This window comes from Lipomyces chichibuensis (assembly GCF_038497645.1).
Source record: "Lipomyces chichibuensis strain CBS 12929 unplaced genomic scaffold V1513scaffold_8, whole genome shotgun sequence".
Taxonomy (NCBI): Eukaryota; Fungi; Ascomycota; class Lipomycetes; order Lipomycetales; family Lipomycetaceae; genus Lipomyces; species Lipomyces chichibuensis.
In genome coordinates this window covers 138,000-151,601 of record NW_027117460.1, presented here as the reverse complement: position 1 = coordinate 151,601, position 13,602 = coordinate 138,000, and the positions used below count along the sequence as shown (strand labels likewise).

The window sequence follows — 13,602 nt, the reverse complement described above, 5'->3', positions numbered from 1 at the left end:
AAGCAAACTTCCTCTTTGAGGTTTTAGTCAAATCCTGTATTCCTAATAAAAATTGTGTACAGAGCAATGACAATGACAACGCAACAAATGCAGAACAAACCAGAACGCCTAAAAAAGAATTCTAAACAGACCCCCTATTACATGCCTATTCTTCACAAAATCTTACTGACGAGACCCATATTTCTCAAGTGCTCTCTTCTCGCGAAGCTGAGCAAGAATAGAGCTAGATCTCACATCAGAGCTCCGGGTGGGAGACTGACTTCCTGGACGAACACTTTCCTCACGAGAAGCGCTTGATCCAGAAGTTGGCCGCGAACCAGTCCTCGACGATTGAGGTGGTCGGTACTGCAAAAGCTGTCTACCGGCAGTTCCAAATCTACCTGTCCAAGTAGGAGTGCCCACGTCCGCTACTCGTGTAGCACGCCGAGATTCACGTAATGCCCTGGCAGCATCGGAGGCAATCCGGGAAGCCTCGCGCTCTACCAACACAGCATCCGGCCTCGATGCATTCATTATTTCATCGTGTTCCAAAGTACTGTGTACTCCGGATCTAGCAAATAAACTCTCCATAATCCCATCTTCACCGTCTTCATTATTATCCGCAGTTTGTTCGGCTTCTTTTTCTTCATCGTATACTCCACGACTTATCCGAATGTTAGAGACGTAAAGCTGCAATGTGTATAATCGAACTTACTAGTTTTCCATACCGGCAACACCTGTCAAATTTCCTACCATTTCTGTTTCCCTTTTCTTCTTTCTCTTCGTTGAAGTTTCAGATGCCGAATTAATCTGAACTTCTGCTCCGGAAAACAACGTCCCCGTTTCCGTGCCGGTAGCATCAGACTCCCCTAATGTGAACAGGTCATGCAAGTCGTTATTCTTAAAAAATCGACGCTGTTTCGGATCTTTCAGGATTTTATTTGTCAAAAACTGCTTGAAAATCTGACGATGATATATCTTCTCCTCTATTGTTCCAGATGTCATCAGACGGTAAATTGCTACCTCTTTCTGCTGTCCTAGTCTCCATGCTCTCTCACGAGCTTGGACATCTGTGGACGGATTCTGGGAGCTGTATTAGCCAAGCACAACAAAACAACACAATGGCCCTTACCCAGTCCGGATCAAATATAATCACACGGTCTGCACCAGTAAGATTGACTCCGAGACCGCCGACTCGAGTGGTCAGCAAGAAGAGATCAATTTCAGTACTATTGTTGAATTCATCAACAAGCTCTTGACGTGAACCGATTGGCGTAGATCCATCCATACGACGGTATTCCACGTTACCCAGCGACCTGACAAAGATTTCAAGGATATCCAGCATTTGACGAGTTTGGCAGAATAAGAGACACCGATGCTTCTGCTTTTTCCACAGCAAAACCAGTGATTTCACAACTTGCATCTTGCCCGATTTAATGGGAGACCCATATTTGTAGCCCTCTTTCTTCGCTAAAATTTCGCGGGCGACCAAGTCAGGATGATTGCAAATCTTTCGAAGAACGTCGACTCCAAAAAGTACCTGTCGCTTTCTCGCCATAATACTCTGCATTTCGCCAGACTTCAGAAATTCGACATACGAGTCGCGCTGCGGTTTGGTGAGCTTGCAGAATAATACCTGTTCTGTTTTCTTAGGTAAGTCTGCGGCGACATCAATTTTCATACGTCTCAGAAGGTAAGGACTAATTAAGTCTCGAAGAACGCATGCACACTTATATGCAGTCTGAACTTGAACGTTCGTCGCATTCGCATATCCACCGATATTAATAGGAACGGCGAACTGTTGCTGAAAGACGGGAAGCGTCTAGCCTCGTCAGAATATATCCTGCTTAAGTTAAATTTCACATACCCCTAGTCTGCCCGGACTAACAAAATCAAATAAGCTCCATAGCTCGGTAAGATTATTTTGTAGCGGTGTACCAGACAAAATAATGCGATGAGGTGTCTGTATAAAGAATTAGAGTTTCGGTAACATCAAAAGAACGGAGCGGATCTTTGGTGACTACCTTCACCTGTTTGCATGTCAAAGAGATATCTGAGTCAGGATTTCTGATCTTATGTCCTTCATCAAGAACAGAATAGCCCCATTGTTTAGGCAATATCGCATCCCTGTATATTTGCATGCCGACATAGGTTGTGATTAGAACATGTCCTGCCATGAGGAATTAGTTTCTGAACCTCGTTTATGTCTGGACGATTAACACGGAGAATACCTTTAACGACAATTTTATCAACAAGGGCCTTTACTATCTTTGTCGATTTCGAATCGATTCGCTTGCTGTATTTTTTGCTTATTGCCCGGTCTAATTCATCTGCATCCTCCGTTTCGCCGAACATGCCGCTACCACTAGAGTGAAGAATGACTGCACGCAACGGAGGCCACCAACGGTGAAACTCTTTAACCCATTGCTTCATCACAGTAGCTGGACAGACAACAAGCACTGGCTTGTCGAGCTTACCACTATAGTGCAAGCCGGCAATAAACGAAATGATTTGAATAGTTTTGCCCAATCCCTGTCGATGCGTTAGCATTCAGCCGTTATGACAGAGATATTTAGACAGAACTCACCATCTCGTCACCAATAATTCCACCAGTGCGCTGGGAATATAATTCCCAAAGCCACTGAACACATGTTTTCTGATAATCAAAAAGGCTCGGATGTATGTCACCTGGAAGACGATATCCACCGTCAAATACCAAGTCGCCATTCTTCGGATGATTTCTGTGCCATTCCTCCGTATCTGAGCTTGGTTCGCCATTGGATTCAGCCTTTATTGCCAAGGTGCGTCTTCGGAATGCTTGTCGCTTTTCGATCCATCGTTTTAGACGATCTCTGTAAAACTTTTCGTCCCCGTCATCTAGATCCGGTAGCTGTTCCCTTAAGACCTTGGATTTCTTTTTTTTGGTCCTGGCACTCGAGTCATCGTAATCATCGTCATCCATTTCTATCGGAAATTCGCCGTCCGCTAGGTCTGCCGATATATCTGACTCCGAAGGGGAAAATTCGGAATCTGATTTCTCGTTTTCTCTAAATTCGTCATCTGAGCTGATATGTCTTTTCTTGAGTTTTGATTTTCGGGCCATCGTGATAGCACGCCTCTTGCTTCGTGACTCTGCCGCGACCTGTTTAGTTAATGCCTCTTCATCGTTTAAACCTTCGACAATTTCGCCTTCGTCCTCCTCAGAAGTATCCAACTCCAGTCCTGGTAATCGCAGCTTCTGATGCGACATATTGCCACCATCTCTGCGGGACGTCGACTGCGTAATAGCTGCAATATTATCATTATCTTCATGCCCAGCCTGCCGCTCTAATCCAAACATGTTCGAAAAAGGGGTGATCTTCCCGGTCCGGATAAGAAACTCGCGCTCTGATTCATTTGGAAGCCTCTGCGAGCTGTCTGTAACGCCATTCATCGCCTGCCCTCTTCGTTCCCGTTCAGCTATGCGTTCACGTATATCCACAATATCTTGCTCTATTGGTGCTAAATCAACGATTCGCTAAATTGAAAGTTAGATCCTCATGTACGGGTGCATTGTATTGCCTTTGCCACATACTATATTTTCAATCTCATCAATAATATTTGCTCTACTGCTGATAGTACAATTCCTGTCAGACAACCTCTCCTCAAGCCGTGCCATTCGGTCCACGTATTTACTGGAGCTATCAGCCATAAATCGCTTTGAACTATACTTTTCAAACATACGCCTTTTGAGCTAGAGACTTGTCCAGACGGCGTTGGTCAAGCTCGGATTCGCGTTGGTTGATAGCACGATCCGCCTATTCTCAAAACGTAAGAATTGCATGCCCCGTTTAGATGCAGTCGGGTAGTGCGTAGAACAGAGACTCACCTGTGCGGCGACATTTCGTTCTAAATCATCTTGCTCCATGGTGGTAACACCCAGGCTATCCAGGGTCTCAAAATTATTTCCGTCTGTCGAACTTGAAGATCCGGCGATAAATGGCGATGCCCGGATCTCATTCCGACTGACTGAAATTGCCGTGCCGAAGTCATCCGTAACTTCGGCATCTCGAGAAGCTACCATGTCCATCCGCGGGGAGTTAGCTTCGTAAGCTATATGTTCTTCCATGCTGGTCTTGCTGAGGCACGACAATCTTCTCTTGTGAGTTCCGGCGACTTGGCCCAAGGGAGGGTGCTGAATTGGGAGCATCCATGGGCAAACCTTAGTCATCGCGAAACTTTAAAAAAAGCATTCTCATCACCGTCCGACTGTCACGTTTGGGCAGGGGATCTTGTTTGCGATGTAAACTACGATCGTGCAAATCAGATTATTTTAATGCCACACACAATTGCAAAGAATGCCAGTACTACAGTTGGATCGGTATAATTACAATTTTACAACATGTCCACTTCAGGCGGACGGCGATTACCGTGGGAAATTGACAATGCCGAAAGCTCGAAGTCGACCGCAAAGACCAAAACCAGGGCGCCAAGATCCCGCAGGCAAAAGAATGCTGCAGATGCGACGCCGCCGAGAAAACAGAAAAGACAGATGGCAGCAAGTTCTAGTGATGATGAATCTCAGGAGCAGCATCTGGACCAAGATCAATCAGTGGCCGCCCACCGCGATATCAGGGATTCCAACGATATCAAGAACGCCAGCTATGGCAATGATATTGATAACAGTGCAATAGCGCAATCCTCCGAATATGAGGAGGAAAATTTATTAGACACCGACTCAGCATGCTGGATGGAGATGGAACGGGGAGATGAGAAGTACCGGATGGTAGAAGATGAGTTTTTTGATGTTGCCAGAGAATACGCTGCATCCCTTCATGCAGCCGAGCTAGCGGATCTGAAATCTCAAGCTTCTCGTCCAGCTTCATCTCATCAGCCATACGAAACGCCTTTCACCCCCTCCTCCAAATCTACCCTTCTACTTCCAAGTGACTTCGGAGCAGATAAGGCCTCAAAGCTGGCACTTCTCATGACGAGCCCTATAAAACAACCTGCTGATTTGGATGCCAATTTGAAGTCGCCAACTACAATCCGACGCAGGCCCGCAACATACCAATCGAATTCCACATCGGACGCGATGAAGAAACAAGACGAGGAAGAAGGAGATATTATTGACCAGCTACTTCGAGATTCATCGGCACTACCGATTACCAGAAAGAATAGCCACGAGAGGATATACAGTGGTGGTCGTCGACTGTCGTCAACTTTGAATGGGAAGTCTGTTAAGATGAGGTCCAGCATGCTTGAAAGACCGTTTCCCCAAATCATCGAAGACTTCCAGATGACACTGCCTGAGATGCCGAAGACGAACGTGAAACAAGAATCGACTATCTCTGAGCGGAGTGGATTGTTGCCCATGGGGACTACTACTAAAGAGGAGAGGAAGGAATCGAGTGAGAAAGGCATTACTTTGAGCGAACGAGTGGCGCTTAGAAGAGCAAATATGCTAAGGGGCAGCGAGGAGCCAGATTTCATAACTGAATTTTTACAATCAGAGCCGGTTTGCTCGACGCGGAGGAATGCCAGCAGAACTAAGACGTAACTGAAAATCCAACTCTCAAGAACACTTCTAGCGCACTCTGGCAGACATTTTATACTATGGGAGGGCATCCTGAAATACTATCCTCTGTGAAGTGAATTCCACGCGAGCGATTTTTTTTGTGTGACTGCAATAGTATCGAGTAGTAAGACGTCCAATGCGCTCCGGCGTGCTTGAAAGTTCCCAGCGTCTACAATCGATTGAATAACTGGCGAATAAGGTTAGTTAGGACCCTCTGTTCAATTACTATATTCTAGATTAACACAAATAAGGCAAAAGTTTGGTAGTTGGCAATCTGCTGCAAGATGTTATACATCTGCAAATGGCGGTTTGCAGGGTTTGGGTATTTTGGTGGTAGAGTAAGTGGTCAAGTTGACATGTGCGGAAAGTACAACCGGTTATCAGCGGTTGCTGGAGCAACGGTTATCAGCGGTAATACGCGGTAACTTATCGGCTCGGATGCCAATATGGATTCACCAACAGTCGAATGCCCATTACTACTAAGCTATCAGCCTTCCTGCAAAACCCATTAGGGTCACCGTTCGTCTCATTGATTTTCTGCTATTGTATTTCGAAGATACGATCATGGACTCCTTGCGACGTACGGAGTCTAGGCAACTCTGCATGCCGGAATCTCCGTCGTCCTATGAAAAGTCTATACGGTACTCCTCAGAGGACTGTGAGAAGAAGGAGAATGGTTCATACGAGTCGTCAGTCGTCACATTTCCCCCAGAAGAGGGGACACACGCCACGGATGAGAGCTCTTCTGAGATACTAATCATACCCGATGGTGGTTTGGAGGCGTGGACAACAGTGATGGGTGCTTTTTTTGGTTTATTTGGCGCATTCGGATGGATCAATGCTATGGGAATTTTTCAAAAATATTATGAGACACATCAGTTTTCAACGCTATCGGAGTCCACTATATCTTGGATCTCCTCGTTACAGATATTTTTTCTGTTATTTTCCGGACTGGTATGCCTTAGTGACAGTCATATGGCATCAGGTTACTGACCTGATGCTAAGTTTATTGGCCATCTTTTTGACTGCTTTGGTCCACGCCGTTTGATATTCTTTGGAACATTCTTGCAAGTCTTCGGTATTATGATGACCTCGATTAGCAAGACCTATTTTCAGACACTTATGTAAGTTTATTTTATTACTCTACGATCGCTGACTGACAGCATTTTACAGCTGCCAGGCAATCGTTGCGCCTATTGGTTCGGCATTCACCTTTCACGCGTGCCTGTCGTCTACGTCAACGTGGTTTCGTCGTAAACGAGCCTTGGTCCTCGGTATCGTCATCAGTGGTTCCAGTGTTGGAGGACTTGTCTTTCCCATTGTCATTCGGCACTTCTCAAATCATACTACATATGGCTGGACAATGCGTTTTTGCGGTTTCATTATTCTCTCACTCCTACTTATTGCTAATGTGGCAGTGAAGTCTAACAACATGCCAAGTGGATGGACCCCATTGAGTTGGTCGACCATATGCAGAACCTTCAACAATTTCAACTTTGTTATTCTGACCATTGGATCATTTTTTGTATTCTTGGCTATCTTTTCGCCATTCGCATATGTGGTATCTGACGCGACTTTTCATGGAATTGATTCTACAGTGGCGAATTATTTTGTGTCCATACTCAATGGCTCCAGTATATTTGGACGTATTATTCCAGGACTTCTCGCAGACAAGTTTGGTCGATACAATATGTATCTTGTTGGCATTTTCTTTTCGGGAATATTGAACTTGGCTTTATGGATTCCGGCACAATCTTTGGCAGCGATATCTACGTATGCTGCTCTGTACGGTTTCTTTGCTGGGACGGTTGTAACACTGATGCCTTCTTGCTGCAGCCAGATCAGCGACATCAACCAGATTGGAACGCGTGTGGGCACGATGTTTGGAGTCATTGGTTTCGCCTGTCTCTCTGGGATTCCGCTAAGTGGCGCGATCATCCAGGACGGGAGTCGGCAAATGCAGTGGACGACCATGAAACTTTTCTGTGGAATAATGATGCTGTGCGGAGGCGTTATTGTTGTATTTGCACGCCTGAAGTTGGCTCAGATGAAGGTATTTGTGAAGTTGTAAGGAACTTGTGAAGTATGAACAACGGCATATATAAAGTAGTTGTCGATAAATCGCTTGTTATGAATTTTTGTCTCATATGGTTTGCTTATTTTGATGATAAAAGGTCAATAAAGTAGACAGTTGATGTGCTTTGATGTATCGACGGCGGGCAAAGAATGGCAAGAATAGGATATGAATATCATTAGCTAACAATTATTGAATACTATCCGGTGATACGTGCTCATCTAGATTCACTTGCGACAAACCTGTCCTTTGATGTTATTGGTAAATCTCTGGTTCAGAAGACTGCATACCTAATTGGGTTTTGTAGATACATCTTCAGCAGTGATCTAAGTGCTGGCGAACTAAGATTATAATGAACGACTATATCTTACAGTTACGATCTGTTCTATTTGTACAGATCTGCTCGTTACGCATCACGATGCTTCAGTGGGTACAAAATGCAATTAATGCATGACCTGAAACCCTCGTTCTATGGAGACATTCTGCAGTAATTTCATCATTTAGAATATTGCGGGCTAGAATAAAAGTTATGGGTTGCAGAGCGGTTTAGGGTTGTTTGGCAAGGATACCTCCGAACTGTTTAACACCACAGCCATTGACTATTTCAAACCAACCATAGACATATCACCGACAGTAGTGTAGTTCCTCGACCCACTTTTGTTTCGGTGAACTTAATATACTTCAGCCACCTTGCTGTTGCGAAATTACAAGGTATACCCGGTCGCGGTACGACCGATGGCGACCTTGGCATCAGCTCTACTGGTGTCCGCTGCAGAGCAGGATTCTAGCACTCCTCCGACAATGACGATTGCTCATACGAAGACGGATATAGGAAATGGCCAAGCACATGCAAGTCTAGATACAGATGAGATACAGCAACAGACTATATCCCCCCGTCCCTCCTTTGCTAGCCATGTTCGACTATACGACAGTGGCGGGTTTCGAGTGCGCAGGCAGATTCTTGATTCTCGACAGTCGACTTTAGCGGACATACTGGGAGAAACCACAGGCGCAGCTGAAAATGAGTCATTCAAAATTGTCACGATTCACGATGAAGTTGCACAAGGTGCAAAGTATGTGGTGGCAGGCGGACTGAGAAAAGTGCCGCCATATTATTTCACCTACTTGACTTACTGCAAGGAGCGCTGGAGGGATCGCAACATTTTGGACGTATTTGTGACTGAATTCCGAGATAGGGACGAAGAATACTACGTACGTCTCGAGTGCGCCTCGTTTGTAAGGGAAAGATTGCTGATATCAATGACCAGAAACATGCGCTGGCATCAGGATTGGTCACAGTCAACAGCAAATTAGCCGGTCTTGATACCATAGTACGAAACGGTGATCGAATAAGTCATCGAATTCATAGGCATGAGCCTCCGGTGCCTGCAAAGTCAATTGAAATTGTGTTTCAAGATGAAGATATTATTGCTATTGACAAGCCTTCCGGAATTCCTGTACATCCGACCGGTAGATATCGATTTAACACTATAACCGAGATCATGAAACACGAGTTGGAGTTATTTGTGCATCGTATGTAGTGTCTGTCCTGTATTAAGTATTATGGCGCTGATTAATTTACGCAGCATGCCACAGGCTAGATCGATTGACATCTGGAATCATGTTCATGGCTCGGACGGCCAAGGCCGCTCAACTTATGGGTGCCCGACTTCGCGAGAGAACTGTTTTCAAGGAGTATGTGGCTCGTGTAATAGGGGAGTTTCCAGAACAAGAAATCTCATGTGACATGCCTGTCGTCACTGTCCATCCCAAGCTTGGGTTGAATAGGGTGAAAATGGATGGGAAGCCGGCCGCGACTATATTTAACCGACTATCTTATAACGGGAAAACCAGTGTTGTTCGGTGTAAGCAGCCTATCGTGTCGACCATAGGATGATGCAAAAGTCAAGCTAACCTGATTCTTAGGTCGCCCTCTAACAGGACGCACCCATCAGATTCGAGTGCATCTCCAATATCTCGGTCATCCGATTGCCAATGACCCTATATACGCCAATCGTCGCGTCTTTGGACCAGATCTGGGAAAAGGTGGATCTGGCGATGACGACGATATTGTCGTGAGACTGGCACGCATGGGCAAGTACGAACAAGCACAAAGCGTTGCGTACGAAGAGATCATACAGCACAGTAAGAAAGCTCAGGGTGAGAAACTTTCCGGCGAGAAGTGTGAAATTTGCGACACGGAATTATACTCTGACCCTGGCCTGAATGATTTGGAGTTATGGCTGCATGCACAGAAGTATGTACTGCAAATAATGTTCGTATGAAACTCTGGTGCTAACAGAACCCAATTTAGATATGGATCGAAAATTGAAGGATGGGAATATCAGACAAACTTGCCCGACTGGGCGCAACAAAATTTCGGCATGTAGAGGTTGGAAAAGTTAGTGTCTGTAATATAAAATGCATCGGTTATATAAAACAATACTGTATTATAGACAATGACAATAGTATAGGTCAATCCAATGCTAATGTCGCAACGAAAAGTAAAAGTTGGTATAACCAAAAACATATAAGTTGACACATCATGCCATATTACTTTGCCGATTTTTTACCCCGTGAAGAAGTTGCCTTACCCTTCGCCTGCTTAGCAGCCGCCTTGGGCTTTTGTATGTATTTATCCTTGGCAAGATCATCAATTGACTCTTCCTCTTCATCCTTGCCATTCTCTGGCTCATCTTCCGCGTCATCACCAATAACGTCATCCAATGCCTCCTCGATATCGGGAATTTCTTTCTTCGCCCTTTCCTTCTTAGGATCACCGATTGCACTGGCTCTAATGAACGGAACAGGATGGTCCATGGCATTATATTTTCTTGTAAACGCTGTCTTTGTCGCCGTTGGGATTTTCTTCCATAACTCTTCCCCGTTCTGAGGGCCCACCCCCAGTTCCAGTATGGCGTCAAAATCTTCTTTAGTCATATAATAGCTATCCATGAAGTCAATAAGTTGTGAAACACCTTCAACTCCGTTGGTCGCAATAGGAGTATAAAGATGATCGAAGAACGCGCTCATGTACTGAAGTCGGACTTCAAAACGATCGCCAGATATTCGAAGACGAGCATGAGATTGAATTTCCTGAAGATAACGCATAAGCTTGTTTCCTTTAGAAAATTGGCCTAACCAGCTCGTGAACTGATAACGTTCGCCGCCAGCTCCTGCACCGCTGGCGTATGCGGCTGGCCGAACTGTCGAAAGTATACCATGGAGAGGCATCAAACTCCACTGCTGCTGAGAGCCGTGAATCATTCTGTCGCAAAGGTCGCCATCTGATATCGATGACGCCGCCTTGTCTAGAAGTTCCACACACTTCAAATTGTATTCGGCACCTGGAGTATAACTCCGAGCCAGCTGTGGCCTTGTGCGCAAATAATTCTCTTGAATCATTAAAGGCGTAAAGTCATGATCGTTAAAGTACAATTCAAGCTTGTCATTTAATGTACTTTTACTATTGGCTGAGAATAATGATCCACCAAGAAGCTGCGCGGCGATATCAAAAGGCTTCATGACAACGTGCTTTTCCCAAGCTTTGGACATGGCTTTCCCCTGATCAAAGTCCATCTCCGTCCCAGATACTCGAAAAGTTGATAGCAAGTTGATAATTTGCCGAATATCAGAGTGAGAGCCCTGCACAAGCTGATCTATAACCGGCGTAGGAATTTTCATGCCTTCTCTATACGCAATTGATAGAATACGAGATCGAATTGCCGCAGCATCTGGCCGTCTGAATGCTAACGTAAATGTAACTTTATCGAACGGTCGCATCTTGGGCAAACTGTAATCGTTACAAATCAAAATCACGGGTGTCTATCAAATTATTAGTAGCTATAATCACATTTGCCGCTTGTCTCAACGTACATGTGTGGTCTTGCAGACTGTCACCATCTGGCCGACACCGCCCCTATCGCCAGCCGACATACCGTCCACTTCATCCATAATAAGCACAATTTTTTTCTTTGAGGCTTCCACATCGCTATTCTTAGTGCCAAAGTAACCTCTAAGTGAAGTATTGTCTAAGACACCACTAAACGTTTCCTAAATAATAACCAATCAGAAACCTCAGTCATAGCGAATACAACATAGACGAACATACAGCGACGACATTCTTACTTCTAGCGTCACTGGCATTGGTTTCGATGATATCATAGCCCGCTGATTTTGCGACGAGATGAGCAGCCGTAGTCTTACCAATACCAGGAGGCCCAGTTATTATGACCGCTCTATATAGACCACTTCCATCTGGCCCTGGTTTCTTAAACCCAGATTTTAGATTACTGTCCCACTTTGAAAGCCAATCTTGTAGTTTAGCAACCAGACCCTTATTCCCACAAATATCTTTCAAACTGGTAGGTGCATATTTATCAGTCCATAACAATGTTCTTACTGGAGTTCCGTTGGCACCTCCAGATGTGGATGACGATGGTTTCAGTTCGGGAACACCCATAGACTTGGCCATTTCTTTAATTTTCGTTTCTTCTGCAGCAACCTTCGCCGCCGCCGCTTTACCAGCTGCCGTTGATCCACCATTTGCCGGCAGCTCGCGGATCATCTTGTACAGACCCTCCTCATCTATTGTAGGAATATTAAGCTTCTTTATTGTTTCCAACTTCTTGGCACCGGCTTCCTGGCCCAGGACTATATACGACGTGTTTCTGGAAGGCGCACTCGTGACCCGCCTATCGAATAGTTAAAATGAGCATGCATGGATAATCATCATACATACCCTCCGTATCTCTTAACCAAATCAACGCCTTCATCCCTGGGCAGCGTGTTTAAGATTCCGGTAAAGACGAACGTCAAACCAGCAAGACAGTTTTCCTGTCCTACAGGCAGCTCGACCTGGCCACCAGGGGGTTGATTGACTGCCGCCTGACGTGCTTTATATTCCTGGTAATTGAATCTGAGTAGTGTTAGCACTTGTAATTTTATCGACGTAAATCGGCGCCATTCGTACTTCTTCATATCTCCAGTTGTGGGTGGAAGTTCAATCTTTGGAACATTATCCAATATTCTTCGCGTATCATCATTGCTTGTGGAGTCTTTTGCTGTTGTCCCTGCAATCTTTGATTTCTTCGAAGATGAACTAGCGGCCGGATTGGAATTGCCGTCAGCCTCAGCCGCCGCTACTCGCTTATTGCTAGCTGACTTTGATGGACTGGGGGCGGATTTGGGTCGGGACTGACTTTCGCTTTGTGATTGGCTCATGGCAATGTCGAGTTCATCGTCATCCACACTGAGAGATCCATATTCTGAGTCATCATCGTCTTTCTTTTTCATATTTGATGCCGCAGCTGTCTTCCGTGGTGGTGGTCTTCTTGACTTAGAGGAGGATGTCGATGTTGCCGACCGTTTGATGTCGTTTGCTTGTGATGAGCCAAAATATGACGACACTTCTATTCCTTCGTCGTCATTGCCGTTGCCTTTGGCGTGCTTTGCCCGCTTCGAGGGCGACGTCCTAGCAGGTATTAGCCGAAGCATAGATTGTGGCTATACTAGACACACCTAGGTTCCTTTGACGTTCGCTTCCGCGACCTATACAACGATCAGTAATCAAGAAACAGGGGAATTTATAATTGGCCCAAGGTCAAAAAACATACTTCGTGGAGACAACTTCTACATCACTGCTGTCATCGATGAAGTCATCGTCCGACTCTGAAATCAATCAGTGTTACTTCTGCAGTCGCAGATAACCTATCTGGCTTACTACTTGACTTCTTCTGAGTTGGTTTCAAATGCCTTGCTTCATTGGCAGAAGACTTCGATGGTGATAAAGTGCTCTTCGTGGATTTCTACTTACGCTAATAAGTATAAATGAGCCCAAAACGTTGCCGGATAATACCTGCGGGGAGCTACTAGGTGGTTGGCTACTACCACCGAAAAACTTGCGGATATCCATTTGCCTTGACGCTGGCCTTCCTGCAATCCAAGTCCAATATATGTAACTGCTGTTGTTCCGATGAATTCACTGTCGATA

The 13,602-nt window shown here is 45.2% G+C and overlaps 5 protein-coding genes across 5 annotated transcripts; 3 read left to right on the top strand and 2 right to left on the bottom strand.

The window, feature by feature from the left end:
* Positions 1-14: 14 nt before the first annotated feature.
* V1513DRAFT_475813 (SNF2 family N-terminal domain-containing protein) lies at positions 15-4,087 on the bottom strand (the record flags this gene model as incomplete). The annotated part of the gene is made up of 10 exons (XM_066900199.1): positions 15-643; positions 695-1,062; positions 1,112-1,801; positions 1,847-1,942; positions 2,004-2,149; positions 2,211-2,511; positions 2,567-3,496; positions 3,554-3,653; positions 3,703-3,776; positions 3,848-4,087. 10 exons carry the CDS (start codon positions 4,085-4,087, stop codon positions 163-165), a joined length of 3,426 nt encoding a protein of 1,141 aa, XP_066754645.1. The 3' UTR covers positions 15-162.
* Positions 4,088-4,179: 92 nt separating this feature from the next.
* Positions 4,180-5,833, top strand: V1513DRAFT_310804 (uncharacterized protein). The gene is made up of 2 exons (XM_066894657.1): positions 4,180-5,739; positions 5,788-5,833. Exon 1 carries the CDS (start codon positions 4,361-4,363, stop codon positions 5,516-5,518), a length of 1,158 nt encoding a protein of 385 aa, XP_066754644.1. The 5' UTR covers positions 4,180-4,360; the 3' UTR covers positions 5,519-5,739; positions 5,788-5,833.
* A 267-nt stretch (positions 5,834-6,100) lies between these two features.
* V1513DRAFT_424156 (major facilitator superfamily domain-containing protein) lies at positions 6,101-7,607 on the top strand (the record flags this gene model as incomplete). The annotated part of the gene is made up of 3 exons (XM_066896072.1): positions 6,101-6,490; positions 6,542-6,660; positions 6,710-7,607. The coding sequence occupies 3 exons, from the start codon at positions 6,101-6,103 to the stop codon at positions 7,605-7,607; spliced, it is 1,407 nt and encodes a 468-aa protein (XP_066754643.1).
* Positions 7,608-8,445: 838 nt separating this feature from the next.
* Positions 8,446-10,116, top strand: V1513DRAFT_478274 (pseudouridine synthase; the record flags this gene model as incomplete). Its single annotated transcript, XM_066900266.1, has 6 exons — positions 8,446-8,463; positions 8,487-8,822; positions 8,879-9,143; positions 9,197-9,475; positions 9,537-9,867; positions 9,925-10,116. The coding sequence occupies 6 exons, from the start codon at positions 8,446-8,448 to the stop codon at positions 9,998-10,000; spliced, it is 1,305 nt and encodes a 434-aa protein (XP_066754642.1). The 3' UTR covers positions 10,001-10,116.
* A 47-nt stretch (positions 10,117-10,163) lies between these two features.
* V1513DRAFT_376731 (replication factor RFC1 C terminal domain-containing protein) lies at positions 10,164-12,833 on the bottom strand (the record flags this gene model as incomplete). Its single annotated transcript, XM_066894934.1, has 5 exons — positions 10,164-11,435; positions 11,487-11,663; positions 11,722-12,304; positions 12,352-12,528; positions 12,583-12,833. The coding sequence occupies 5 exons, from the start codon at positions 12,831-12,833 to the stop codon at positions 10,164-10,166; spliced, it is 2,460 nt and encodes an 819-aa protein (XP_066754641.1).
* Positions 12,834-13,602: the final 769 nt, after the last annotated feature.